Source organism: Lampetra planeri, chromosome 72 (assembly GCF_965212315.1).
Source record: "Lampetra planeri chromosome 72, kcLamPlan1.2.h2, whole genome shotgun sequence".
NCBI classification, from domain to species: Eukaryota; Metazoa; Chordata; class Hyperoartia; order Petromyzontiformes; family Petromyzontidae; genus Lampetra; species Lampetra planeri.
This window is the reverse complement of record NC_136177.1, coordinates 1,818,398-1,846,294: the sequence shown is the minus strand read 5'-3', so window position 1 is coordinate 1,846,294 and position 27,897 is coordinate 1,818,398. Positions and strand designations below refer to the sequence as shown.

The 27,897-nt window shown below is 47.9% G+C and overlaps 1 protein-coding gene across 1 annotated transcript; it reads left to right on the top strand.

Annotated features, from left to right (window-relative positions):
- The first annotated feature begins 582 nt into the window (after positions 1-582).
- Positions 583-27,525, top strand: LOC144737688 (uncharacterized). Its single transcript, XM_078620514.1, has 6 exons — positions 583-1,092; positions 18,322-18,482; positions 19,928-20,141; positions 22,688-22,788; positions 23,535-23,672; positions 27,026-27,525. Exons 1-6 carry the CDS (start codon positions 982-984, stop codon positions 27,123-27,125), a joined length of 825 nt encoding a protein of 274 aa, XP_078476640.1. The 5' UTR covers positions 583-981; the 3' UTR covers positions 27,126-27,525.
- Positions 27,526-27,897: the final 372 nt, after the last annotated feature.

Below are 27,897 nucleotides of genomic sequence, written 5' to 3'. Positions count from 1 at the left end.
ATATTGGTCGCGAAACCCCTACCACGTGTTGAACTGAGTAGTGTAATTATTCAACTTTTTCATTCTCCGAACGCCACGGGGGGCTCATTAATTGGGACCGGCATTGAGATCGCGAGGACATTTATTCGTATCTTTGTCCAAACTGTGTGCTCGGTGTGGCGTCAGGTTAATTGTATTGTTCTGGGTCCCCCCACCCCCTTGAATTTAACTTACGCGTTCATCTCCGACTGTTAGAGCCATTTTGTTCATTGGTTTTTAGTAGTCACCCCCCAACCACCGGCCCCACCCATTAATCTGCCCCCTCCCCCCTTCTCCACTGTTGGAGAAAAAAGTTTCACAGCCTCGCAAGACCATCAGCTTTGGTAAAAAAAAAAATATTTAAATCAAGCTGGTCTCATCATAACCTCTTATTTTCACTCCTTACTGTAATTGCTAATTAATGCTAATTGCTGCTAATTACTTGCATAATACACAATGCCACTCTTTATATGTTAATTATTGTAAAAGTATGAGCCAGCACGACGCTAGACCGCCTTTGTCTCCCCAGTGATGATTTTTTTACACCGCACAAGGTACTCATTTGAGGCTGAGTCGACCTAAGGGAGGCCCAGGACCGGTTCAGAAAATCGGCACTGTTGTTGTCCATGAGCGGGAATCGAAATTGAGTGGCCAGTTTCATAGTGCAGCTCGCTAACTGTTACACTACCACTCCCACAGACACACAACGAAGACAAAGACACACACACAAACACACACATGGGTGGGGTTTTGTCGTTGGCTTCTCTATAAAACGGGTCTCGCTCTCTCGTCGAGAGCCGTCGGGACTTCTCCGGACCACCACCACCTCTTCCTCCACCACCACCTCTTCCTCCACCACCACCTCTTCCTCCTTCACCACCTCTTCCTCCCCCACCACCTCTTCCTCGACACCTTGAACCAGATAAGTCCCGCGTAGACCTGCTCCACCTTCTCACAGCAGCAATGTCCGTGCGCGTGTTTGAGGGCGCTGAACTAGCCCACCTGTACAAGTGCTACCGGCCCACCCTGCCGGCAGACGTCTTGACAACCCTAACCGACTACGTGTATGTAAAGGTACGTGAGTGTTTAGTGCGGTTTAATTCTCGAATTTTGTATGTTTGGAGCGTGGCTTCACTCTCGGATGCAACACAACACCGCCCACGCATTCACCGCAATGCAACGAGATCGTAGCGGCTTCGTGTGGGTCGTGCTTGATGTTTTTCTTGCCGAATTTGACTGCGGACCCACCAGGTTATACGGGGAGATTACAACATTACTGCACTGCCTATTAACAGTCATCGCATAGGCGTGGATTTATTCCTATTTGTCACGTGGATTGTATTCCTGCGTATGGCAGCAATACGTTCGGGGGCTGAATGCCAATGTCGAGTTCTGCTGGTCAAGAAGTAGTTTTGCTTCTCCGTTGGAGTGCCAACTATAGTGGCTATAAAGATACTCCTTTGGTTCTTTCGGTAAAGTCACGTAGGTATACAATAAATCGCGTCGTTTCTGGCGCAACGCAAGCGTCCATCAGGTGGGAAAGCTTGGTCTGCTGCCGAGGCAGACTAAAACAGCTAGGTGGGGCCTTACCTGGTAAAATAAAAATAAAAACGTAGTTTATTTTTTAGTTCAGTAGCTTATACCGTATTTATTTAAATGTAATATTACCTCCACTCAAGGGGTATCAAAACCATTGTGCACTCAAATAAAATGCAAAGACCAAAAAAGGAAAAAATGTTATGTTCAAGTAAAATCTACGAGTCTTACACTTCCTCCTAAACAACACGGAGGCATGTAGGGTGCCGGATCACTACAGGATAGACATTCCAGATCCTTGGGGCAACGCTTGAGAAGGCTCGACCTCCCCTTCCCCAGCGTCGAGTGCAAGAGCCGAGGGCTGGGAGAGTAGTACGTCCTGCTCCTGAAGTGCGTGGTAGTAGTATATACACCCCGGTCGTATGGCAGATCATTCAGGGCCCGCAGGTACATTGCTGCAAGACCATACAAAGCTGAATCGTAGCACCGCAAATAGAGAAGCCAACGAGAGCTGGACACCACGGGGCCTGTTGAGACACCACGTTTGTAATATGTCCATTGGTATCTATGGGACTTGTTTTGCTAAGTATCAAACGTTGACACAGGCGGCACTTGGAAGAGTTTTCTGCCACTGCACCGGGAATTGAGGAGCGAGACTCGGTTCGGCAATCGCGGACTCTTGTTTGATATGTATTGGATGGACCAGCAAAGTTGTTGTTATCCGTACACTCCATGTGTTATGGAACTGTAGGGGATCCTGTATTCGCGGCAATGTCCCCCTTGCGGGTTGTTGTTATTGTTTTGAAACTGTTTGAAACGGTGACTGTATATAGTTGGAATAAAAGCTTTTAAATAACCGGGCCGTCTTCATCGCCCGCGAGTTGTCTTACAAGAAGAAGTTATGTTATCCTAGAATAGTGTCGTGTGAAACACCCGTGTGTATATAGTTACTCGTAGTTGCATGTTGCGTTATTGGTTGAAATTTATTTGATAATAAACACACAGAGAAGACGGCGTCTCTGAGTTACAATTACACTTGTATAATCTCCTGTAGATGTACATGTCACTTAATGTTCTGCAGATGTAGATGCAACAGCCTCCATGTATTGCACGGCAGTTGAACTTATGACTCTCGGTCCAAACGGGCAACTGGACATGTGGACAAGTTTGGTCGTATCTCTGAAAGTTCCGAAGTCTAATATTCGTAAGTAGGAGTCCCTGCAATCATACTTTATATCGCGTCATTCATAAATTGATCTTGCAACACTGCACATTAATTGTACAAAGAGGAAAAACATCCCTCCTTTTTATAGCAACTAGCAAGCAAATTTAAATCCTGCAGGAAGTAAAAAAATTTAATGAAAACAAAAATAACCATGACAACGAGTCATTGAGAGGTGAAACAAGTCTCACAACCCAGAACACAAGCCAGGAGACCTTTACGGGGTAGGGCGGTGGAATTCCAATAAGTTTACGACTAACGTAGACTGATCGGTCAATTATCCAACCAGGGAGGTACTTTATCGACCTAAAAGGGGTTAAAGATTGAGTTGACCCTCCCCACTCCAACCACCTCCTCACTCAAACCACCCATCAACCAATAAAACCGGTCTGTGCACAGTACTTGTAAATATTCTTCGCCAATATAATAATGACGATCAAGTCTGCGGTTTCTAACTGCAAGGCAGCGCATTCTCCCTGTCTGCCATTTGAGTTTGATTTAACCGAGAATCAATGTAAAACTCGACCCTGACACTAACGTCGGCAGCAGATGTCTATTCATCACATGGCTCTACTACATACACACATCGATTCTCAAATCGCGCTCGGACGTGCTTGTGCCACTGATTTTCCACCTGGAAAATCTTTCATTCAGCGAGGGCTGTTCCCAGACTGGACGTCTGGCAAAAACAATATCAAACTGCAGCGTGTGTACAGGCCTCTTTGGCACGAGCCGTGACTTGCTGTAAGATCTGACCATGCCCGTCCAGTGCTCACCGAGCTGCATTGGCTTCCAGTTGCCAAACAAATACATTGTTATGAAGTCGTGCTTATTTACACAAGGGCTTGCTACAAATGACAACCCAGGAACAATGCTTCCGCCTGAGCAATTGAAAGTCACTCCACTTGAGGGGGGGAAGGGGCCCAGGAATGGTTGACATTAAATGTTATTCAGAAGTGTTCCCGATATAAACATTGGGGTTGGGGACCAGAAAATTGCGACCTTATAACGAGACGATGTATAACGAGGAATTCGCTCCCCCATGTGAATATATGGAAATGGTAGGTGATGGGAACCGTAAGAATGTATACATTACCGATCCAACGGGAAGCTGGGGAAATTTCTCCCATAGGAGAATACGTACTGTACATTTGCAGTACCTGAACTGTACAGTTCAGCACGAAAAGAGCCATTAGACAGTGAATGCATTTTTTATGTACATCTGTCATACATTTTTTGAAGCTTGGGAATACTTGACTTGGAATATTCCAACTTCATGGGACCGTTGCCAGTACCAAAATATGTGAATAGGATTTTCCCTTTTTTTCTGGCAACAGAGGGCGCCTTTTGTCCTCTAGTCTTGTATAACACTATTTTGAGACTAGGCTAAAAGAAAAGCTGTCTGGTGTGGACCAATCAGTTTAAAAGACAATGCAATTTTATGATATGTTTTTTTGTTTGCATTCTGACCACAAGCATTGTGGTTAATGTGGACATGATTCCTTGTAAAAGGTATCAGTTTGGTGTTTTAACATCTTAACACCTATTTGTTGCCAGAAAAAATGGGAACCTATTATCAGACAGCGTTGTTTTTTGTTGGAAAAACAATGGGGGGGGGATACCTATTCTCAATATTCCAACCGTTTAGAATCCCCCTTGGTTAGACACACTGTTGGTTGAACTCATGACGTCACTTCCGGTCTGGCAGCATAAAAGGGATGCCAGGAGAAGAACCAGATGGAGCGAGTAGACAAGTCTTTGACAGTGTGATAACGTGATAAAGTAAAAGACTAGATATAAATATGGAAATCGTTCGTTGTGGAAATAAGAAATGAGAAACAGTAGTTTTATTTAAGACATATCAAACACGTGTCAGACTTATTGCTCCATTTAGGTTCATGCGTAGCTTATTTTTGGTACAAAAAAGCTGCGCCTACAAATACAATGTACACTTAACCAATTCTGCGTTTTAATCTTCAAACAGCATTTATACTTATGTAATGAGGTTACACCTGGGCGATAGTTAAGGGTTCTGCCGGCCTCAGCCCACAGCCAATGGGGATTCGAGCCAGGGGCGTATCCCTGGAGCTGGACAGTATCTTCGAGAAATTTCCAGCGGTGTGGCTGAGGATTGGCTACGTGGTATCACGTTGGCCAGGTATTGAGGGGTGGAGAAAGACAGCACGTGGTCAGTGTGCGGAGGAATGAAGGTGGGGAAGCCACGCTAGTGCCGTGGTCCCGCTCCAGCCATGTGGCGGGCCGTGGCAGTCTCTCTCACGCTGTCTGCCAGCAGCGTGAGGGAGCGGAGAGGGAGGCAAGGGAACCGAGTGTATGAATGCGGTGGAAGGCTGTAAATGGGAAAAACGAATAAACAACTCTGAAGTCAAGACGTCGTCTGAACTGGACTTATTATACTTACAAAACACTTAATTGAAAACCATTTTTATGAGCATTTAGAAGCAGCCCTATACACTTTAAAAGTTTTTCCTTTTAATAGACATATAATTTGTGACAGGTTTTAAACAATGACTGAAAACATTTTAGAGTAAAAAAGAAAAGCACTATTAAACGGCATTTACAAATATTTTTTCCTTAACCTATAACTTTTATGATCTTGGCTTGAATGGATGATGTATGCTGGATTTGGAGGTCTTGGGAGGATTAAACACCTGATCAAGCCCGTACTTTAACGATTTTTAGTTTTTCTAGAAACGTTTCTGCATCATCCACTTCGACGTTGGCTGACTCCCTGTATTCAGTCAAGTGTATTGCTCACAGACACAGTGAAGCTGATGTTATTGTAGGTGCAACGAAATGTTTGAGGTTGTCAGCTCTACAACATTGCAATAGAATGTCTAACAAACATTGGAAAGATTAAAAAAGAAATCACGAAAATATCCGAAGAAATCCAAATGGCACTAACTATGTGCTTGTATGCATGGGATGAATGAACACAAAGATTCCCAGTCGCCCTACCATGGTTAAATGTGGTGGTTCGCACTTTTAGTTTTGCATGAATACTACCATCCACGGTTTTTGGTTGGGATATGTAGGAATCGTTACTGTTGGAACAACATCCTCTGTGCACTTCTTGATGAACCCGGTAACTGAGTCTTTGTGCTTGTCGATTGTTATTCTCGGTGACCTGGAACATTTCCCAGTCCACGGAAGAAAAACAGTCCTGACGCACAAATTTCGATTAGTTAGACCCGTGTTGAATAGTTCTAGTAACAGGCAATTCCTGCGTCTGCCTAATAGATGGGTAGGAGCAGGATGGAAGTGTGATCTGATTTTCCGAACGGTGGCCACGGGGGAGGGCTTTGTATCCCCCCCCCCCCCCCCCGGTCGATGAAACATCTAGTGGGCTGAATTGCGAGTTCCAACACCAGTATGGAGAGCCATGATTCGGTCAAACGAAGGACATTACTCCATCACATCTCATTGGTAGAAGATTCTCGATCTTCACTCGTCCAGCTTTTTCTCACGGAACTGAACATTGGCTACTAAGATTGGGAAGCCGGTTGGGGGTCGATTAGCCTATCTTCTCAGCCTCACTAGAGCGCCGGCTCCCCTGCCTGGTCTGCGCTGGTATCTCTGAAGAAGAACACTAGGTAAGATAAATGGAGCTGCTTTGGGGGGAGGGGGGTGGTCCGAACAAAGGGACCTAAAAGTGCTTTGTGGTCATAAGAAATAATAGCAAAGACATTATGAGTAAAAATAAAAAAACACTAAAAACAACAAACTGCAAGGTTGTGTAGGAGCAAGCAACAAGGCTCCTTTCTCTGTTGGTGCCATCCACTCCAGCCATCATGGACTTACGTTCTGTGAGCTACATCATGCCTGAAGACAACTGTAAAGCCATCTATGGGCGACCTTGAATGGGTTCCCTTTCGCTACTTCTTCCTCTCCCAACTACTTTTTCTAGTCTCCTCCATACAAGTGTAGTGTTGTACAGACGGACTCTTCAACGTCTTTTGTAGCACACACTTTTATTAACACGGTCCCTATGCACTGAGGGATATACGTTCCCCTCACCCGTTACACTCAGAACGTACAAGCACCGTACCCTACAGGCTACTCAATATCCCGCTCTTTCAGTGTCCTCTGACTGGACCTAGGGAGATGTCTCCCGACCACTGGTTACACTGAACCCTAGCCCTGATAAGGGCTGGAGGGCTTGGTCCAGGGTCCTAAGCTTCTTCCGCTGTCTTGGGTCTTCGTGTGGTTCAACTCCCCGAGAGCTCTGAGCGCTCTGGCTTTATACTTGCTCGTGGCCGGGTTGTCCAATCCCCGGCCACCTTGTGGAACCCTGTGATTGGTCGTTCCCAATATGCTTTTCGATCCCAATTCACCCTATCTGACCCTGACCGTTTGGTCGCGCGGGAAAACCTTGTTTACGGTCAGCTCTCACAGTTTGTGAGACCCTGACCGTTAGTTTGAGCGGGAAAACCTTGTTAACGATTTGCTCTCCGAGTTTGTGAATATCGAGTGGGTAACTCTACTACACAAGCTTAGGGCCTTCTCCTGAATGAGGGGCTCGGCTGATCGGAGTTTTTGTTGTGTAGATCCTCGATCCATAATGCGAGCAATCATTACATTTTTTTTCTATGATAACACTTTATTTGCCACGTCATTTTAACCTCTGCTGCTTTGTAGCAGTGGTACACAAACTAAACTATTCAACTATTAAACAAGCTGGCCTCTAATTTCTTCATGATCGTACATGTACACTCGTTGGAGGAAGATTAAAATGGCGCCCAATATCAACCACACGCTCACCTTGCCCTGCTACACTTTATCACTCACATTTTAACATCGAGCATACTCCGGCTGAGACTTTTCTTCCACTCACCACCTGAACTGTCACTGGCACACTATGCTTGTGTAGGGGTGTTAGAGAGAGAGCCGTTATGCATGGCAGCTTATGGGAAACAAACACAGTGGGCGGGGCTACGTGAGTGCACGGGGGGGGGGGGGTGCTCTCAACGACGTCCGCACCAGGCAGCCCGGGGCCCCACCCCTCAGCGGGGGTGGAGTATAAAGGGGGATGTGTCAGAGGGCTCGGGGCAGAATGTTAAAGCTAAACCAGTGAAGACCGAAGATCGTCTAGCTAGAGCCCTGGACTCCCCTGGGACGCCGCCCTTGTCAGGGCCGCGCAGGACCGAGCCAGCGGCATGGTCCCGAGAACCAGAGCTAGTGCTCTGGGACTCCGGGTACCGTAGCCCGACTTACCAGTGTCGGGCCAGACAGCCTCCCCTAGCCCGTTAGTGGAGGACTATGAGGTAGGTCAGAGATAGCTAGCAGTGTATTCCCAGTTAGCCGGGTGAGGGGGCCGATACCCCCTCTAGTATTGTATGTCCACAGTTGTGACTAATTGTACGGAATAAATACGTGTGCCTCACCAACGGTGTCCAAGAGTCATCAACGGTGCTTCATCTGGTGTCAGAACAACTACGAACATGGACACGCGCCGGACAGCTCGAGCAGGAGTACCGCAGGTGGAGGACACCGCTGAAATTGTCGAGCCCGAGACGGCTCAACAAGACATCGTGCAGCCGGGGCCGGACGCATTCTTACCGGGGCATCAGGATGAAAAGGAGCCGCCATCAGAAGGGCTGAGGCTGGCTTACGCGAGGCTGGCGGAGCTGCTTTACGCCGCTGCCGCCACACTCGAACACATCACGCGGCTGGGGGCTGGTGGACCACCACGGGGCGAGGAGAACCGACGTCCGATGCGCCTTCCCACCATCTCAACGGATTCAAACTTTGAATCTCCCACCATCGCCGCAGCAGCTGCTGAGGGCGTGGCCGGCCTGAACCTCGGGTCCAACATCGCTCTCGCTGGGGCTGCCGCGTCACCGCCAGCGGAGGGAGCGTCATCACAGCTGCGACAGGCGATACTATCTGCCGTTCGCGCCGAAGCGCAGCCGAGTTACGGGGACAGCAGCCTGCGAGCTTCCATGGCGACCGCTGCGCTGCACCAACGGCTGCCTCCGCTCAAAGTTTGTTGGCGCGGAGGGCGACTGGGGCGGCTTCCAGCGACGCTTCCTCGCCCACCAAGAAATGGCACGGTGGTCGGATGCTGAGGCTCTCTGCGCGCTGCCGGCGCTCCTCGACAGCGACGCACTCGCTGCCCTTACATCGGCGCCGAGGGAGAAGCGCTCCACGCTACAGATGGCGCTGCAGTTGCTGGCCGGGGTCTACGGACCTTCAGCCGAATGCAGGCAGCAGTTTTACAATCGCCAGCGGGGTGCAAAGGAGTCGCCCCTGGCGTACAGGACGAGTCTCCTGGCACTGGCGAAGATGGCCTTCCCTCGAATGGACAACGACGGCGTGGACGCCATGGTCACAGAAAAAATCCTCCTGCTGGCAGACGACCTGGACATCGCCGTCGTTAACACAGGAGGACACGGAGATGAGTTCCCTCCAGGCTGCGCGGCTCCTCCATGCCAACCTGCTGTCACAGCGTCGGAAAGCGAGCAGGGCAGCGGCCGGGCGTGCGATGGCTGCAGCCACCCTCCCGGCGGAAGAGGTTTATGCCGTCGACCGGGGACGGGAGCACGGTCGGGCCGGGATGGGTCAAGCCGCTTCGACCGTCCGTCATCGCCGCCGACGCTCCCGCGTTGCTTCAACTGCGGCGTCCGGGGCCATGTCGCCTCGGGGTGCTGCTCTCCTCGGCAGCGCGGGACGATGCCTCGACAGGACGCCGGCCCTCCTCCTCCCAAGCTCCATCAACATAATCCGGCGAGTCGCGGCACCCCTCATGTTTGGCCCAAGCACACACTCGTCACACACTCGCACACCGCAACGAACGGGGGGCCCGACATTGCGCTGCGACGGGCCAACACGCACCACTATGGGGACTCAAATCGAACCCAGGCAGTGGTCCATGTTGGCCCATCGCGTTGTGGCCGCGTCGTCGGGGTCGTCGGCCGTGGTGGGACACATTGACGGGTGGAGGTACGCATCCTGGTCGATACGGGGGCATCGGCGACCATCATTTCTGAACTAATTTACAATATTCTACCTGTCCAGAGCCGTCCTTTACTGCCGGTTAACGTCCCATTCTATGCCGCTAGCGGGGGCTCTCTTGGCATCATTGGACAGATTCGAGCGCAAATTTGTATCGGGGATATCAAATTGTCGGGCCCGATTTTTGTTTCCTCCTCGCTGGCGGTTCCGTGCCTGCTGGGGACGGACTTCTTGGGCAAAATGCCGATTCGTTTTTTAATAGACCAGGGATGCATTGAGCTCCCGTCGGGACGATGCATGGCGTTCCTGCCTTCCCCTACTGCGGCTCGGACGGCGTTCGTAACAGTACCAGCATCCGTCGTTAAAACCGTTCGTGTGCCGCCGGGAGCTCAAATGTTGGTGCCTCTAAAACTTCGTCGGCCCTTCGCTGAGGGCATTGGGGACCAGGGAATTCTGCTGGGACCATCTAGGGCCGGGGTTAGTGGACCTCATTTGATTCCGGCCCAGACCGTCGTAAGAGGGGACGGGGACCCTTTCATCGCGGTCCTCAATGTGGGGTCGCAGACAGTGGTAGTTCCTCAAGGGACGGTGCTTGCTCACGCGACGCCGGTGCCCTGCGAGGAACCTGTTGCAAATCACGTCGGCACTGCTCCCCGGCCGCACCCACATTCGGACAGCGATGAAGGGTGGCTCGATGCGCTTTGTGCGGGATCGACGGACCTGTCAAATTCAGAGCGCCAACAGCTTAGAACGCTACTGCGGGAATTTTCCGACGTTTTCAGTCGGGACAAATACGATTTGGGTTGCACTCATCTGCTGCGTCACCATATTGACACGGGTGACAGCGCGCCAATACGCCAGAATCCGTTTCGGTTAAGTCCCGCCGAAAAGGACCATGTCAAATCTGCTATTGATGACATGTTAGCCGCCGACATCATTTCTCCTTCCACCAGCCCTTGGAGCGCCGATCGTCCTGGTTAAAAAGCAGGACGGCGCGTTGCGGTTTTGCGTTGATTTTCGGCGCCTTAACAAAATTTCGGTTGCCGACACATACCCGCTCCCACGGATGGACGAATCGCTGGACGCCTTGGCGGGAGCGCGATTCTTCTCCACACTGGATTTACTTTCGGGATTCTGGCAGCTTCCTCTGGACGATGATTCAAAGCCTAAAACTGCTTTCCGTACACCGCACGGCCTGTTCCAATTCAACCGGTTGCCGATGGGCTTACACTCAGTGCCGGCAACTTTCCAGCGTTTTATGGAATTGGTTTTGGCTGGATTGCAATGGGAGTCGTGCCTGATTTATTTGGATGACGTTATCGTCTTTAGTAAAACTTTTGACGAACATCTCCAGAGGTTGCGGGCGGTTTTCCTAAAGATGCGGGCTGCTAATTTGAAATTCAAACCCCAAAAATGTTATTTGTTACGCGATTCGGTGCGTTATTTGGGGCACATCGTGGGGCGCTCAGGTATTGCTACCGATCCCGCCAAAACGCAGTGTGTCAGCTCCTGGCCGACTCCCACCTCGGTGGGAGAGGTCAGGAGTTTCATTGGCTTCGCGTCGTATTACCGACGGTTCGTCGCTGATTTTGCGACGATTGCCAAACCCCTACACGCTTTAACATCAAAAGGGGTTCGGTTCCACTGGGGTCAGGAGGAGGAGGCTGCTTTCTGCTCCCTTCGGGACGCCCTGGTAAAAGCTCCTCCCTTGATTTACCCCGATTTTTCGGAACCATTTTTGCTCGACACCGATGCGAGCAACACGGGTATTGGGGGCGTGCTTTCCCAGGTGGTTGACGGCGTGGAACGGGTGGTTGCGTACGGCAGTCGGGTGTTGTCTCCAGCGGAGCAAAGATTGTGTCACCCGTAGGGAACTGTTGGCAATTGTCTATTTCATCCAACAGTATCGCCCATATCTGTACGGTCGGCATTTCACCGTCCGCACAGATCATGCGGCACTGCAGTACGCCCTGCGAGTTCAACAGCCATCGGGACAATTGTCCCGATGGTTGGAGGTCCTCCAGGATTTTGATTTCAAAACCACCTACCGTAAGGGCGTTCGCCACACCAACGTGGACGCTCTGTCGCGCATGCCAACCACCTCCGAATGTGCATGCCTCCTGGGGTCGGGACGTTGCAAGCCAGCAGGGGACATGCCGGTTCCGGTCCTGGCGGCCGCCGCCGACGACGAAACATTGCTTACAAATTCTATCGCACAACAGGGAAAAGATTCCCTGCTGGGTTTGCCTGTTAATGAATGGGGGCGCCTCCAGATGGAGGATACCTCCCTCGTCGCGTCGCGCCGGGGAGGCGGGGCGGGGGACGGGTGATGCCGACGCATGGGAAATGCACGCGGGGTTGCTGATGCATTGGGACGGGAAATCCCATCGACATCGGCTGGTGGTCCCTTCTGGGTTATGGGGTAGGGTGGTGTGGGCTGCTCATGAGCGCCTCCTCCACCTGGGTACCCAAAAGACCCTCGCCTTGCTCCAGCTTGATTCTTTTTTAGCCAGGCATGACGAGGGATGTCGCAGATCTGTTGGCATCATGCCCTCGGTGTGCGCAGCGAAAACCACCAGCACGGGAGTCAAACCCGCCTTTGCAGTCTATCAGAGTCTCCAGAGTGAATGAACTTGTCGCGCTGGATATTCTGGGGCCATTTCCCGCCACCCCTAGGGGCAATAGATATTTGTTGACCGGGGTGGAGTACTTTACGCGCTGGCCTATGGCCTGGCCCCTGGCCAACCAGTCGGCAGCAGCCATCGTGGAGGCCTTTGTCCAAGGTTACGTCATGGACAAAGGTGCTCCGGAGCGGCTGCTGACCGACCAGGGAAAAGATTTTTCCGGCAAACTCCTCCAACAGGTCTGTGAGCTCCTGGGAACGAAAAAAATTCGTACCTCTCCCTATCACCCGCAAACTGACGGGATGGTCAAGCGTCTGCATCGAACCATCACGTCTATGTTGTCGCAGCAGGTTTCGGACTCACAGACCGATTGGGACTTGCAAATTCAAGGGGTCCTGGCAGCATACAGATTGGCCCCCCATGCTGCGACGGGATTTTCACCCTTCTTCCTCATGTATGGCCGCGAACCTGACCCACCTGTTCGGGCACAGCTGCAGATCCCCGCGCCGCTGGGAAAAACTAAATTGGCCGACCATGTTAAATTTAACCTTGCGAAATTGACTGAGGCACGGGATGCTGCCATGCTAAATTCCGACAGGCGTCAGAAAGCGAATGAGCGCCTCAGACTGGGTCGCGCGCACGTGCTACAGTGGAAGCCGGGGGACAGGGCATGGCTGCACTGTCCCCCAGGTACCACTCGCGACCTCCTCAAAACTGGTGCGGCCGTGGCGGGGCCCCGTCGAGGTGGTCGAGGTTTTGCGGCCTCAGTGCGTTCGCATCAAATGGGGGAAGTGCCGGTGGTTTGTGCACCCCTCTAGGCTGAAACCCTTCGTTGCGGTGCGAGGCCCCACTCCACACACGCGTGGCCAAACATGTGGGGGGTCGGCCGACTCAAAGGGTCCGTCTCTGCTGCTCTCGCCTGACGTGTTGCCGGCTGTCCCGCCCCCAGGTGCACCTGGAATGACGGGCTCCCGCCCAACAACCCCTACGGGGGATGCCGAGGGTCTCGCGACATCAAGCGCAGACTCACTTCGAAATGGACAGCTGCCACCGGATGGTCCGCCATCCGGGGTTGCCCTGTGTGACGGGCCTGCGGCAAGGACGCGCGCAAGAATGCGCAGACTCTTGTGATGCACAAAAAGAAGAATTTTTTTTATTTTTTATTTTCACGTGTATGGTTACTGTGCGCTGCGTCGGTGGTGTGCTCCTGGCACATTGTGGTGTGTGTGTTGGGGGTTCCTTGCGATTTGTATATACGTTGCTTTTACGGAATTCGTATTTATTCGGGGGGGGTGCGTCGGGTTGTTTTCCCTTCGGGGTTTTCTGGTTCTTGTTGTTGTTCTCTTCGCGTTATGTTGAAAAATAGTGAGGCACACGTGCGGTCAGGGGCTAAATGCGCTTTTATTGTCGTTTTTTTGTATGTTGGCAGCCGGCTGCAAGCTATGCGGGGGGGGGGGGGGGTGATGTAGGGGTGTTAGAGAGAGAGCCGTTATGCATGGCAGCTTATGGGAAACAAACACAGTGGGCGGGGCTACGTGAGTGCACGGGGGGGGGGGGTGCTCTCAACGACGTCCGCACCAGGCAGCCCGGGGCCCCACCCCTCAGCGGGGGTGGAGTATAAAGGGGGATGTGTCAGAGGGCTCGGGGCAGAATGTTAAAGCTAAACCAGTGAAGACCGAAGATCGTCTAGCTAGAGCCCTGGACTCCCCTGGGACGCCGCCCTTGTCAGGGCCGCGCAGGACCGAGCCAGCGGCGTGGTCCCGAGAACCACAGCTAGTGCTCTGGGACTCCGGGTACCGTAGCCCGACTTACCAGTGTCGGGCCAGACAGCCTCCCCTAGCCCGTTAGTGGAGGACTAGGAGGTAGGTCAGAGATAGCTAGCAGTGTATTCCCAGTTAGCCGGGTGAGGGGGCCGATACCCCCTCTAGTATTGTATGTCCACAGTTGTGACTACTTGTACGGAATAAATACGTGTGCCTCACCAACGGTGTCCAAGAGTCATCAACGGTACTTCACTTGCTACTCACCGTTGAAGGTTTTCGATGATATTTGTAACAAAGTCCACGCCGATTTACAAGAAGCACTTGCAGCTTCGCACGTGAGACAATGCGATAGGACTGAGATGACTGTGGCGCATGTGCGAAATGCGAGTTGTACAGTGAATTTTGCGAGCTGTACATTTTCGACTGTTTTGGTCATTTATCGAGTATAGGAAATACATGTTAAAAGCTCAATTTGTTCCAATAGCATCAAAAGTTACCTTTCACCCAAAAACGTGTAATGTATGATGTTTAAACAATGGATATTAATACATAGATATACTAACATTATAAACGCATAATATTAAAATAAACATGGTCAATCAATGCATTAATTAACATTTACTGTACCTACAACAGCCAGTCATTGACAGTGGAATGGTCGTTAAGCAGACATTGGGCTCTATGGAGGCCCGTCGTTAAGCATTTAGTTATTCACAGCGGTGGTCATGAAGAGGGGGTTCTACTGTATTGTGTTATCCATTCTTAGATGACCCAACACTTTTTCTCCATCAACCGTTCAAAAACACATCCTCTTCTTTCCAGCTTCACATTTTCATCCTTTCTGTCCCTTACTTTTCCCATTTTTATCTTACTCCAGTAGAGTCGGTCCACAACCTTGGTGTAATCTTCGACGACTCTCTCCCTATTTGACCACAAACTTCCGCGACTCAATCGTGCCGTTTTCACCTTTACAACATTCGTTAAAATCCACGGTTTCATGACAATCACTGCCACCAAACTTCTTATTTTCACTCGCCTTGCTATTATCTTATGATGGTCTACCATAATACGCATTCAAACCACTCCAACAAATTAAAAACGCAGCTGCCCCTATAATATTTTAATCTTCTTCCATTCCCACACATCGCCCCTCCTCATTCAGCGACACTGGCTCCCCGTTCAATATCGTTGCCTCCTTTTAACTTCCTTAGCTGAGTTTATAAATCTCTTTCATTGCCTGGCTCCTCCTTACCTCTCTTCTCTCATCCGACTTTACTTTCCTGCCCGCTCGCTGCATTCTAAATCTTTGCCGTCTCTTTTCTCTCCCTCCGTGCGCACAGTCTAGGTTTCGCTCATTCTCTCTCCTAGCCCCTCCTCACTGGAATGAACTACCATTGCATGTCAAACAATCACTTTCTCACTACCATATGCTATTCTCTTTTTAAAATCCATGCATTCTCTCTTGCCCCACCCTTCCTTCTCCACTTGCTGTCCTCCCCACTCGTACTAACGCCATCACTGTCCCCAACTCCCCATGGTCACCGATCATCAATCCACTCGTCTCATTTCCATCTTCGTTTATTCCACACATCGTCACCATCATTTTGCATATATCCCATCAACTCGTCTCATTTCATCTTGCCAACCATCTTGTTCCGTAGTAAGTTCACTGTACAGAGGCGTAGCTAGGGGGGGGGCAGGGGGGCACATATGTCCCCGGGCGCCAAGGTAAAGGGGCGCCAAAATGAGGCTTACAACGTTACATTATAACTTATTGCAGCAGGCGCGGCAGCCTGAAACTACTGCACAAATCTACACCTCAACCTAAAAGTTTATATATCCCGCCACAAACAACCTACATGTCATGTAATTACATTTTGGTACGCGCACCTATTAACAACTTACATGGAAGAACGTCCCAAACAACAAAGGCGCAGTCTTTCAGCCTTAGTCACTGGCCTATTTGTTGGTGGCGGAAACTACGACGGCCTGAAACACGCTGGAGTGCACGATCAGAAGCTTTTAAAGCTATCTGTGAAGCACTGGATGAACTAGTAGGGCTGCTAGACATTCTCGGAGGACGTAACTATGACGCCTGAAACCAGAAGTGATGCAGAACAGTTACAGGCATGCGCATTAAATTTTAACTTCATAGTTTTATTACATTTCTGGAATGTCATTCTTGGAAAAATTGATCGTGTTCAGAAACGCTTACATGATCCTACTATGAATTTCAAGGAAACAGCAACTGATCTTGAATCTTTGAAGCATGCATTTGTCAAGCATCGTGATGATTTGAGCCAAGTTGCTGTAGAAAATGCCAAAACAAGATGCACAGCCTGGGGGATCGATGTGGACAGAAGAATTAGGCGACATCGGAATATGCCAGGAGAACTGGCAAGAGATGCAGGACTTTCAGCAGAAGAAGAAATTGTACGCGTTATGAAGAGTGTATTTTATCGACATCAACAGGAGATGTCAACACGGTTTTTACGGCTAAAAGACCTGAACACAAAATTTGGATTTCTGCTGGACGTCAAAACTCTTCTATCCGACACAGATGTCGATGCAATTCGTCGAAATTGCACAGATTTTGGAAATTTCTATGACACCGACATCAATGGCCACAAACTTTTCACAGAAATTGGAGATTGCAAAATGCTGCTCAGTAACCGGAATGAAGTTCTACCAGAAACTCCTTTGGATCTTCTTGGTTTTATTGTGTTTATGGAGACGACATATTTCCGAATTTGCGAATTTCACTGCAAATTTTATTAACAATAGCAGTTTTTATTGCACGCTGTGAGCGGTCGTTCAGCAAATTGAAACTTATTTTGTCGTATTTGCGTGCTTCAATGGGACAAGATCGTCTCGGCGATCTTGCTCTTCTTAGCGTTGAAAGAGAAACATTGGAAAAAACAGATTTTGATTACGTGATTTACCAGTTTGCGACAGTGAAATCAAGAAAAATGTATCTTTTGTAGACTGTCAACCAGTCTACGACAGTGACTGAGTGAGCCATGTAATATAATTTCTATAAATTTGCTTTTTTAAATACAATGTTTCATTAAAATTTAAATTGTTATTCCTTATTCGATGTGTAGTGGTGGTGTTGACGTGCGCCGACAGTGATGGATCACGGCGCGGGGTGCGGGGTTGGGCACGCATGTGGGCGTGATGTGGACACGCGCGCCGGGAGTGAGTGAGTACGGGGCGGCGCGACGTGTGGGATTGTGCGCGCTGACACGAGGTGAGAAAGAGGATCGTGGGTAGCGCGCAGTGATTGGTCAAATGGGATGGGTGCTCTCAGCGACGTCCGCAGGATGGACATAAAGGAGGACGCGCGGGAGCACTCGGGGTTGTTAACCAGTTGAAGATTGAAGACGGAGTTGAAGAAGTAGTGCCCTGAGACCCCTAGTCCCGCTGTCCTTGTCAGGACCGGGGCCCTGTGTGGCTCGGAGGCGAGACTGTGGGACCCGTGGTCCGACGCCCATGTGGGTCGGGACTGTGGGACCCAGAGTCGAGACGGACACCCCGGCTGGGTGTGTTTCGAGAGGCTACGGGGCGTAAGAGCCCGTGTTGGTGTAGCCAGGAGAACCGTGTGGGTTAGGCTGGTGTTAGCCACCCGTGTAACTAAGTGGGTGTTGGTCACCCGAGTAACTATAGCTTGTGTTAGTCACCCGTGTAACTATAGTTGGTGAAATAAAAGAGTGTGCTACCCGTGAAGTCGTCTCCCGCCGAGTTACTACATTACAGATGTAATAGGAAAATGTGATTTAAACGGGGGGGGGGCGCCAATTTAATAGTTCGTCCCCGGGCGCAAAATATCCTAGCTACGCCTCTGTCACTGTATAGCACCTTGGTTAAGGCACTATATAAATACATGATATAATATAAGGTGTGGCGTCCCTCCAATCGCTTGATTTATAATATGGATTCATTTCAGCGTTATGAAGTTTCATGTGTATTGCGTCAAGCTCGACTTTGCAAGACCCACAGTCCGCTCTCCCATAGCTCTGTCACTGTCACATCCCAGCTTGCCTACCCACCCCTCTCTCTATCTCATACTCTGAAAACCATGGCCAGGTAAAACGCTCGGACGTCCAGCTGAAACCATTGTGGAAAGGCTGAGCGAAAGGGGCTATATTATTAAGCCTCCTAATCCCATGTGTGTGTATGCATGTAGACGGGGAGCAAGCCCAGCCTCGTTGTGGACGTTGGCTGTGGAAGCGGGCAGGGCACGGAGCTTCTGGCATCTATCAGCAAAACCGTGTTGGGCATCGATGTGAGCCCATCGCAGATAGAAGAAGCGATGCTCGCAAAACATCCCAACAACATCACCTACATGTAGGTTCAAAATACATATCCCCCATATAGCCTGTTACAGACTGTTGGGGCAAGCAAAGTTAGTGAATAGCACCTAGTGAAAGCCAGTACAGTACAGGAGGGGGTGGGTGGCCAGCACCACGCCCGACCGCCTTTGCCTCCCCGTTGGCGATGTTTTTACACACCGCACCAGGTACTCATTTGAGGCTGAGTTCACCGAGAGAAGGACCAGGACTGGTTCAGATAATCGTCACTGTTGGTGGTCGTGAGCACGAATCGAACTTGGGTAAACAGTTTCATAGTGCCAATCGCTGCCCACAGGTTAACAACCCCACACTCGCAGATACAAAGTCCCTCTGGCCTTCCATGGGGACACATTCAAACGGCTATACTGTGTTTTTTAGGATTGAGTCGAGAGATTGGAGGCAGATTTGGAGGGTGATGTTTGTGTATTATATCATGCCATACAAACTAAACATAGCCAATGATTAAGGATTGTCACGTAAACAGAACTTGCCAATCCATCACTAGTACAGCACACCGGTGTGCTGGAGAGCCAAGCCACAACATTTACAATCTGAGTACGACGTTTCACCAGTAATTACAACTAGCTTCATCAGGTAACAGCCAGGTTTGTGGAGAAGTCCACCTGTTTCGTTCCTTATATAGAGGCGTAGATGTCGTGACCACACTTCTGCGCTCTTGCGCAAAGTGTAAATATGTGGCTTGGCTCTCCAACACATCGGTGTGCTGTACTAGTGACGAATTGGCATGTTCTGTTTATGAGACAACCCTTACTAGTTGGCTATGTCGGGTGGTGGCGGGTTTTAACGACACATATTTACGTGATCTAACCCAAAAAAAAGTCTTGGTTGTATGTTTACATTGCCAAAACACGCTTGTCACGTGCGGGAAATTTAATTCACGGGGAGAATCTGTAATGAGGCAGAGTAGTTTTCCTTCCGATGTATTGGTGACAGATTGGACACCGAAAGAGATGGCAGTTTGTCAGTCCGGGATAAACATCGACGGGGCGTACTACTACAGGGTAGCCTGCTGTGTGAATGTGGGGAGCCAGGAGACCATGGTAACACATCGTCTCTCGGGCGCCCTGTGCTACAAACCCGAGTTTGATTCCCGCTCACGACCATCACGGTGAATATTATCTGAACCAGTCCAGGGCCTCCCCCTACGTCGACTAGGATTCATGATTACCTGGTGCGGTGTGTAAAAAGATCGCCATCGGTGGGGTGTTGTGCTGGTCACCCCCACCCCTTCATATGCCACAGTGCCGGCCTTCATAGGCATCGCCGCTCGCTACTAACAGCACTCGTCCCCAACAGTCGGTTGCAGGCTACACAGGGGAATCTTTGTATTTTTGTTTGTGTCGCTTTGTGAAAAATGAACTCGCTGCTATGCACATTTTTTTGGTTTTCCTTCTTCCCCCCACCCCTCCCACATCGTAGGGTGGGGCCAGCCGAGAGCCTTCCCGTAGAGGATGGCTCCGTGTCACTGCTAACCGCGTTCACGTCGGCGCATTGGTTTGACCTGCCAGCCTTCATGCGCGAAGTCAAGCGGGTGCTGCAGCCACATGGCTGCCTCGTCATCTATTCCCCCATGATCCCATTGAACGTCGAGTATGGAGCCTTCACGGAGAAACTCACACAAATCATGTGGAAGGTGATACCATGCAACTTCACTAACAGAGTTTTGTACTTCATTCATTTTGCCCGATTTTATTTTTTTCTTTCTGCATTCACTTCAACCTTTCACGCTCAACACACACAAAATGCATGCCACAAATTAACCACACAATACCTTGCTGATCTCGTCAAGGAGCATAAACCATCAATCACTCCCAACTCTGGCCATCCTCGCAGTAGCAGCCTTCAATAACTACTGGACAAAAACGGTCACAGAATCGCACGCTTTCAGATGAGTTTTTGCGACCGTCTGGAATGCTTTTCCTTACGATATTAGGAAGCCACTGGAGCCATGCACTTTCAAACATCATATAGATTGAAAACTCTTCTTTTAAAATGCTTTTTGTGATTAGTTTGTCCTTCCCCCGCTCCAATGTATCATGGTTTGCTACGTATGGTGCAAAAAGTTCTACATATATACGTATATACTACATCGCTATACTCGTCTCATTTCTTTAGACTTGATGTATTCATATTTATAGTGCTTTTTTCAAGGCGATTTCCAAGAAGTATAAATGGTGCATTGGCTGATGAGTAAAAGGGATGGGGCTTGAGTGTTGGGGAGGGGAAGGGGGGAAAGGGGGAGGGCTGGCGAGGTTTTGGAATGGGAAGGATAGTAAAGATGTTAAGGATGAGGACACGAAATGGTGGAGGGGTATACTATTGAAAAAAGTCTCAAGGGATGAACGAAAACTGGGTGAAGTTGTCTTGATGTGGAGTGAGAGGTTTATTCCAATGGAGGGGAGCCACGAGGGAAAAAAAGAGCAGAAACGTAACTGATCACAGTGAGGGAGTGGGGGTAGTAAGGGACAATAGAGATTGTGAAAGCAGGGGCTTAGATGGGAAATTAAAAAAAAAGAGAAGCGAGCTAGGGTGGCGCAGAACCATGGAGCGATTTGTAAATGAGGGTGAGGAATTTTATAGTAGACGTGCAAAGATGAGGAAATAAATTAGTATTTTGGCAGATGTTGAAAATATGAAAGTGGCATGTATGTTTGGTGGAGAGGGGGATCGAAGGTGACCCCCAAGGTTTCGAGCACAGTGGACCGGAGTGAGGGAAAAGGGGGGAAATTAAATTGTGGGATAGATGAGAGGGGAATTGGAAGCAGGAAACAATAAGCTTTAGGTCTTGGAGGAATTAAGGGAGAGGTGATGAAGTGTCGTCCATAATTAGACAGCAGTAAGTCATTCGGAAATATACAACCTCCGATTGGCATGGTTGGTTATGTATGGTAACAAAAGAAGCTCAACATACATATACACACACACATCCAAGAAAGAGACTGGTGTAAGATTGCTCGTCCTCCTCCCTCTTCCACACACCCACCCTCCTCCACCTCCGAAGGAGCGCAGACTGGTGGTTTACTGTGTATCCCATATTTTGGGTTCCATGGCCACAATCGAATTGCCATTGCGTCTCTAATGTTCCATTCATGAAGGGGGCGAGTGCAGTTAAATACATAATAATAGTGGTAGGCTTTTGCTGGGTTCGATCCCGTAAATATAAATGTCATTTGCAAACCTCTACCTGTCACGTGAACAAAACGTGCCAATTCGTTACTACTGCACTAACCGGTTGTGTTTTTGGACAGTAAACACACAACATTTCCAATTTGAGTTGATAAACGTTTCGAGGGCGATTTGCCAGAATTTAAGAAGTTTTCCTGTTTCCCCGTCTTAAATAGAGCAATGTAGCATCACCGAGCCAATCGGGTGCAGATAACAAGGGGGGTGGGTTCATGTAATCATAAAAAATGGATTATGTTAATATTGAACAGATGGGTTAATCGCAATTCATCACTAATACGATGCCTTGATACGACAAACAATTTAAAGTTGTATTACTTAATAATATAATATGCTTCCCAGCACCACTAAGACTGCAGCTGTCAGAATAGTTATTTATTTTTAGTTGTTTCAATTTCAATAGATTATCTAATTGGTCTTGACCAGTAATTAAAATTAGTGTTTAACAACACATCAATGTTACCAAAACAACTGCATGTCCTTGTTGGCAAGCATGTTCTGCAACTGCCGACAAGTGTGTTTGTGAGAATTAAATATTTACTTTGTTCTTGCAGTTTTATGCAAATAATTCATCTCATCTGACCAACATAGCATTTGCCACAAGTGCAGTTAATCCAGTACACACCTGTTTAAAAGTTCGAGAATTTGTTTGGTACAGGATATTCGTTTTATATTACGTATCTGTGCGAAATCTCACTTGGATTGTTTTTTTTCCAAAACTCTGGCTAATTATCAGTTACTCCTGCAATGTACATTATTTTAAGCCAGGAGCTGTGAGCTATTTTATTCTGGACGTTAGTGTTTTCATAATCTTCACCAGCATTCTTCTAGTTCTGAGTGAGATCTGAAAGATTAGCGTCCACAAGAAAATTCCACGTCTGTTTCAATTCCCACAAACCAATGGCAATTGTATTATCAGTTGCAGGAAAATGTTGAACCCCCTCGGTCCTAACGCGTTCAATGTAATGGTCCGTTGTGGTGCCTTTTGTTTTTTAGGTCTTTGAAGATCTTCGCCCATACGAGAATCACAAGATGAACCACCTGCGTGAAGATTATACTGCCATGTGTGAAGCCATTCCGTTTGTGGACAAGAAGAGGTTCGAGTTTTTTTTATGGTTAGCACCACAAATCTGTGGCGGGGTTTATCAGCATTTTAAAAATTTAAGTAGCTGGAAAGGAAATGCTGTATAAGATGCCTGGCTCTTTGAGTCTCTCTCCATTCTTATCCCCCATTTTAATTATCTATCTCTGAGATTCCTTCAAGTGACATCTGGTTCAAACAGTAAGGGCCATACATTACCACACGCACTGCCACTGAGTAATGTTTACCATGACAGTTAAAGCAATATAAGACTGGAAACAGGAAGGCTTATTCACAATTCTGGCAAATGACCTGATGAGACTGGTTGTTATAATTTGTGAATGGTGTCGTGGTTTTATTCAAATTAATCGGCACGTTGTTATTCACGTGACAAACTTTACTGGTTGGTTGGCGGGGGAGGTGGGTTAATGACATTTTTTTATGTTTACGCAAATAACTAAAAACCCCTTAATGAATTCAAAGCATGTCTGCTCTAGATCTGGTGTGTACATTTTCCACGTGGCCTAACCCAAAAAAACAAATGTGGACCACAGCTAATGCGTTAGTTTGTTACCAGTTATTTAACTAAAGTTGAGCAAAGAACAAGTTGCGTCTTATCACGCACATTTTGTTGTATAACATTACAATTTAGGTTTTTGTAACTCGACACAAAAGCCAGTGTTGGCGTGGACAGGAAAGTCAAAGTTGACTTTAAGTAGAAGTAATAATATCGACATCTGCGTTTCTCTAATTCACCCGCAGGCTGGAGGGTGACAGGGTATTTGCACTCGTCAAACTACCGGAATTCATGGGGTTAATTGGCAGCTTCGCCGAATACCATGCGCTGAAGGCTGCAGAACCTCTTGCTGCACAGGCCTTCATGGAAGATGTAGAGAAAAGGTGAGCTGCAATAGTAATAATAATAATATTTATAGAGCACCGTTCACACCACAAAATCTCAAGGCAACTTTAGCCACACAATCATCACGATCTATGGGCAGATAGCCCGTTAGGTGTCCACTGCACATTTCGTAATTTTTTTTCCCCCACTCACCTTTGTCTTGGTAGTGCGAATATGGTAAAGTAGTTATACACAAGTTGAAATAGAAAGCCAAACATTTCCAAAGACATGTAGAAACACTCATGAGAGCAAAAACAATTCGTAAAGAGAAGGAAACATGAATAATAAAAGTAAATATAATCACGATAGGCCAGAGTAAAATCGGAAGTCTAAATTATATAAATAGTCATTGACGTCCAGGCTTATTCATATGAACCCCACAAGGCACAAGTCATCATTGGGTGATAATTGCCGGATTGTCAACGTGACACGTTTTCCAAAGGGCGTGCAGTTTTAAAATACGGCCACGATTTTTTTACCCGTTTTTGATGATGGTGATCTAAATTCTAAGGTTAGCGTGTGAAATTTATGTATATTGCCACGCAGTATGGTGGGAATCGCGTGCTTCGATTCCTCACTTAGGGTGCTTTTCTCCTGGAGGTTTTTTTTTTCTACGTGGATTTCCTCCGTCTGTTTTCTTCCGAAAGCAACAAAATTTTGCCAGTTAAGGCCCACTGAGCTATTTAGATATGTTTCAGAAATGATCTGTCCATAAATGATTGCTCAACGTAGTGGCTTTTCACGTGGAATTTAAAATTGTCCAAATACGCCAAATACTCTAAATGTGTGTTTTCTAAATGTGGAAGAAAAATCGGAGTACCCGGAGAAAAATCCACGTGAGCACGCAGACTCCAAACATACAGGGATCGGATCAAACCCACAACAACCTGTATACCAGGCAAGGTAGTTAACATATCGCTACTGTAGAACCCATAATAGTTTGGCCATGAAAGATCAACGTAAACATATGCTCACCAAGTTGTAGTTAACAGCAACGGGAATGTGGTGGAGCGATTCCTGGGCTTTGAGCCAATTGAAAGCGACACTCATAAAAGTTTAGCAGACCATGTGACTTTGATGGTGGAGAGCCTTGGGTTGGACCACTCAAACTGTAGAGGTCAGTCATATGACAATGCAAGTAACATGTCAGGAAAATACAATGGGCTACAGGCCCACCTGAAACAAAAAAAACCTGAGTATGTGCCTTGTGCAGCGCATTCACTTAACTTAGTTGGTGTTAACACCTTCGACGGCAGTAGCCCAGAGGCTAACGAGTCTTTTTTAACATGGTGCAGTCAGACGGATGTCAGACTGACATTAAAATCGCTGTCCAGTACTCGGTGGAGTGCTCGGGCAGAGTCAACTGAGGCACTGGAGAAACTACACCGACATTAGAGGCCTTTGGTGGTATTTGCAATGATGATAATGAGAAGAGATACTCGAATTGAGGCCGCTGGACCCTGTGCTAAATTGGACACGTTAGAGATGTGTTCATGGCACATTTCTGGGACGTCCTACTTGACCGGTTCCACGCTACAAGCATGCACCTACAGAAAAGTGACATTGACATCTCTGTAGAAGCACCGCTTTGTCAACGAACTAATTCAAGTCTTTGTTGTCTGACGGTTAGAAGTGCCCAACTAAATTGCTTGAGACGTTGCAAGCACTTAATCTGCAGTCAGTGTTCCCCAATGTTTTCGTGGCACTTCGGATTTTTCTAACTTTGCCAGTGACAAACTGCCAGGGTGAGCGAACATTTTCCCTTTTAAGCAGAATATTTAAAAATATGCTGCGGCGTAGCATGTGCCAAACACGTCTCGGCTCATTGTCACTTATGTCAATAGAGTCCGACCTTGTCAGACAGCTATTTTTTGACGATCTAGTAGATGATTTTGCGAGGGAGAAAGCAATAAAGACACCAATATAGGAAAGCGGGGGGGGGGGCTCCAAAAGACATGTGCCCAGGAGCCTCACGGGACCATGATCCAGCCCTGGTAGGAATAATGTACATTTTTGGATTTAACCATGTTTACTTTTCATTGATTGTTTAATATTCATTGTTTTGACTTAAAGCTTTCGTGACTGCAGGAATTGATATTCTATGGGTCTTTCGGTAAAGCCACGTAGATAGAAATTTTTTTTTTTAATTAACCTGAAAACGATTGCTGTGTTGCGATCGAAACGTCGTGATATTTTTTTAAAATAATTTTTCTATCTACGTGACTTTAGCGAAAGACCCATAGCATATTCATTTGTTTTACTAATTGCCTTCATGAATACATTTAAACTTTACGTGAAATGAGAGGATGTCCGAATTTAAATGGTGAGACTTCCCTGGTTCATCTGTTCGCTTCTGTGGCTCTCGAACTGTAATTTGCCTACCCACATTGATGTAGGTATTCATTTAAGTCTGAATGCACACAAACGTAATTAAAACACTTTGTCCTGTCGTTTTAGAAGAGCTGCTTAAAACTGCTCTGCACTCGAATAAGAATGTTTTCAACTCTGTTGTACACAACAGAGTCGCTTAGATATGGACGTCTACAACCGGTTGCTGCCCACTGTCAACGCATACTCGACCCTCAAGCGCCGATCTGCTGGACAAATTAGTCCCGTATTTTCACTGCATGCTTCGCGTTTTGCTAACTGATAGGCTGTTACAATTTTTGACGTTTGTGTGTGGGGGAAGGGTGGAGCTAAAATGCGGCCGGGCTCTGTAAAGGGGTGTAACGTAATGACTTCCGACACGGACTGTAGAGTGCTTATTATTTATTTCTCGTCGGCATACAGCTACGACTTTAATGACAGTCACTGTTACTTACCCTTGACTGACTATCTAGCTACAGCGACAACAGCGATGTCTAACTATACAGCTGGTTGACTATATAGCGACGACGACGATGTTAACTACATAGTGCGATGGCTACCACCCAAAACCCCGTTCCACTCTCCCTTATATCCCCCGAGCGCGGCCATGCCATGCCCCGCCCCTGGCCATGCCTTTCTTAGAACTCTCTCATGGGTTCTCGGAGCTCCAGATAGATCCCCTCCTTTGACCCTTGGCCTAGTTTTCCCCCTCTCGTGGTCGCTCACATATAACTCGGCTGTGTGCTGTTTTCCCACCCATGATTAGCCCTTACAGCCGCCAGTCGGTGCCCTGACACTACAGGGTCATAACCAGACGTCGCTTAGCTACGCCCAGGCACTACTCCTCGCTCAGACATGGAAAAAGCAGCTGCAGGCGATTTTTATTTGCGCAATTGGACACTGATATGGATCCGTCTTCACAGATCAATGATAAATATGACAATGGGTATTAATAGGTCAGTAATGTCTACTCGTTGCATTTCAGAGTTAAAGAGACTCTGGGTAACGCAGCAGCTTCTGCTGAAATGAAGATCGTGGGGAAGACCGTTCTGCTGCTGGCCTGCAACGACTCTCAGAGCTCATAATGCTACTGCTGTGACCAGAGCGCTCAAAGCCACCTGTTTGTTGCAAACAATACGGGGACTCCTACTTACGAACATTTCTACTAATGAACTTGCATATATATGAACAAACCTCCGTATGTCCAGTTGCATGTTCGGACCGAGGGTCGTATGTTCAACTGCCTCGCAATAGATAGTGGTGGTGGTGGCATCTATATCTGCAGAACATCAAGAACCAGCGGCATCTATAAGAGATAGACAATTTCTAAAGCCATTCCCTCTGTTTCCTGTACATGCCGTAAGTGTTTGGAAGCGACAAAACGTAAGTTGGATTTACAAACAAATCGACTTAGGTTCCAGAGTTCTGTTCGTAAGTAGAAGTCCCTGTAGTGTCGTTTCAAATAAAAGAACAGAATGGATTGCAGTTATGATTTGTCTGTGTCATTTACTGATACTTTTGGAGTTTAATTTATTTTCACGCGTATTTAAGGTATATATATAATCGATTCTAACGTTTCTATAAATGATTTAGAGCAAAACGTAAAAATTTGGCCATGGTATCGGTGCTGCCACTGTCGGCTGTCATGTTACAATACCACATTGCGTGCACCAACTTACAAAGTTAAAATTGTGGCCTTATTATTGTGTTATGAGCCTGTAACTACTGCGATCAGGTAAGGGCTTCGCCACGTAAATTTTGTGAGGCACATCCATCTGTGGGTGACGATGGCCGCATTATCAACAGTGACAATTTTTTTTCAAAAGTGTTTGCCGTTTTAAAATACGGCCACGATTT

Coding starts and splice junctions, on each gene's coding strand:
- LOC144737688 (XM_078620514.1), top strand. CDS start 982: ATGTCCGTGCGCGTGTTTGAGGGCGCTGAACTAGCCCACCTGTACAAG. Junction 18,483..19,927: donor CCCAACAACATCACCTACAT/GTAGGTTCAAAA, acceptor CCCACATCGTAG/GGTGGGGCCAGCCGAGAGCC. Junction 20,142..22,687: donor TCACACAAATCATGTGGAAG/GTGATACCATGC, acceptor TTTGTTTTTTAG/GTCTTTGAAGATCTTCGCCC.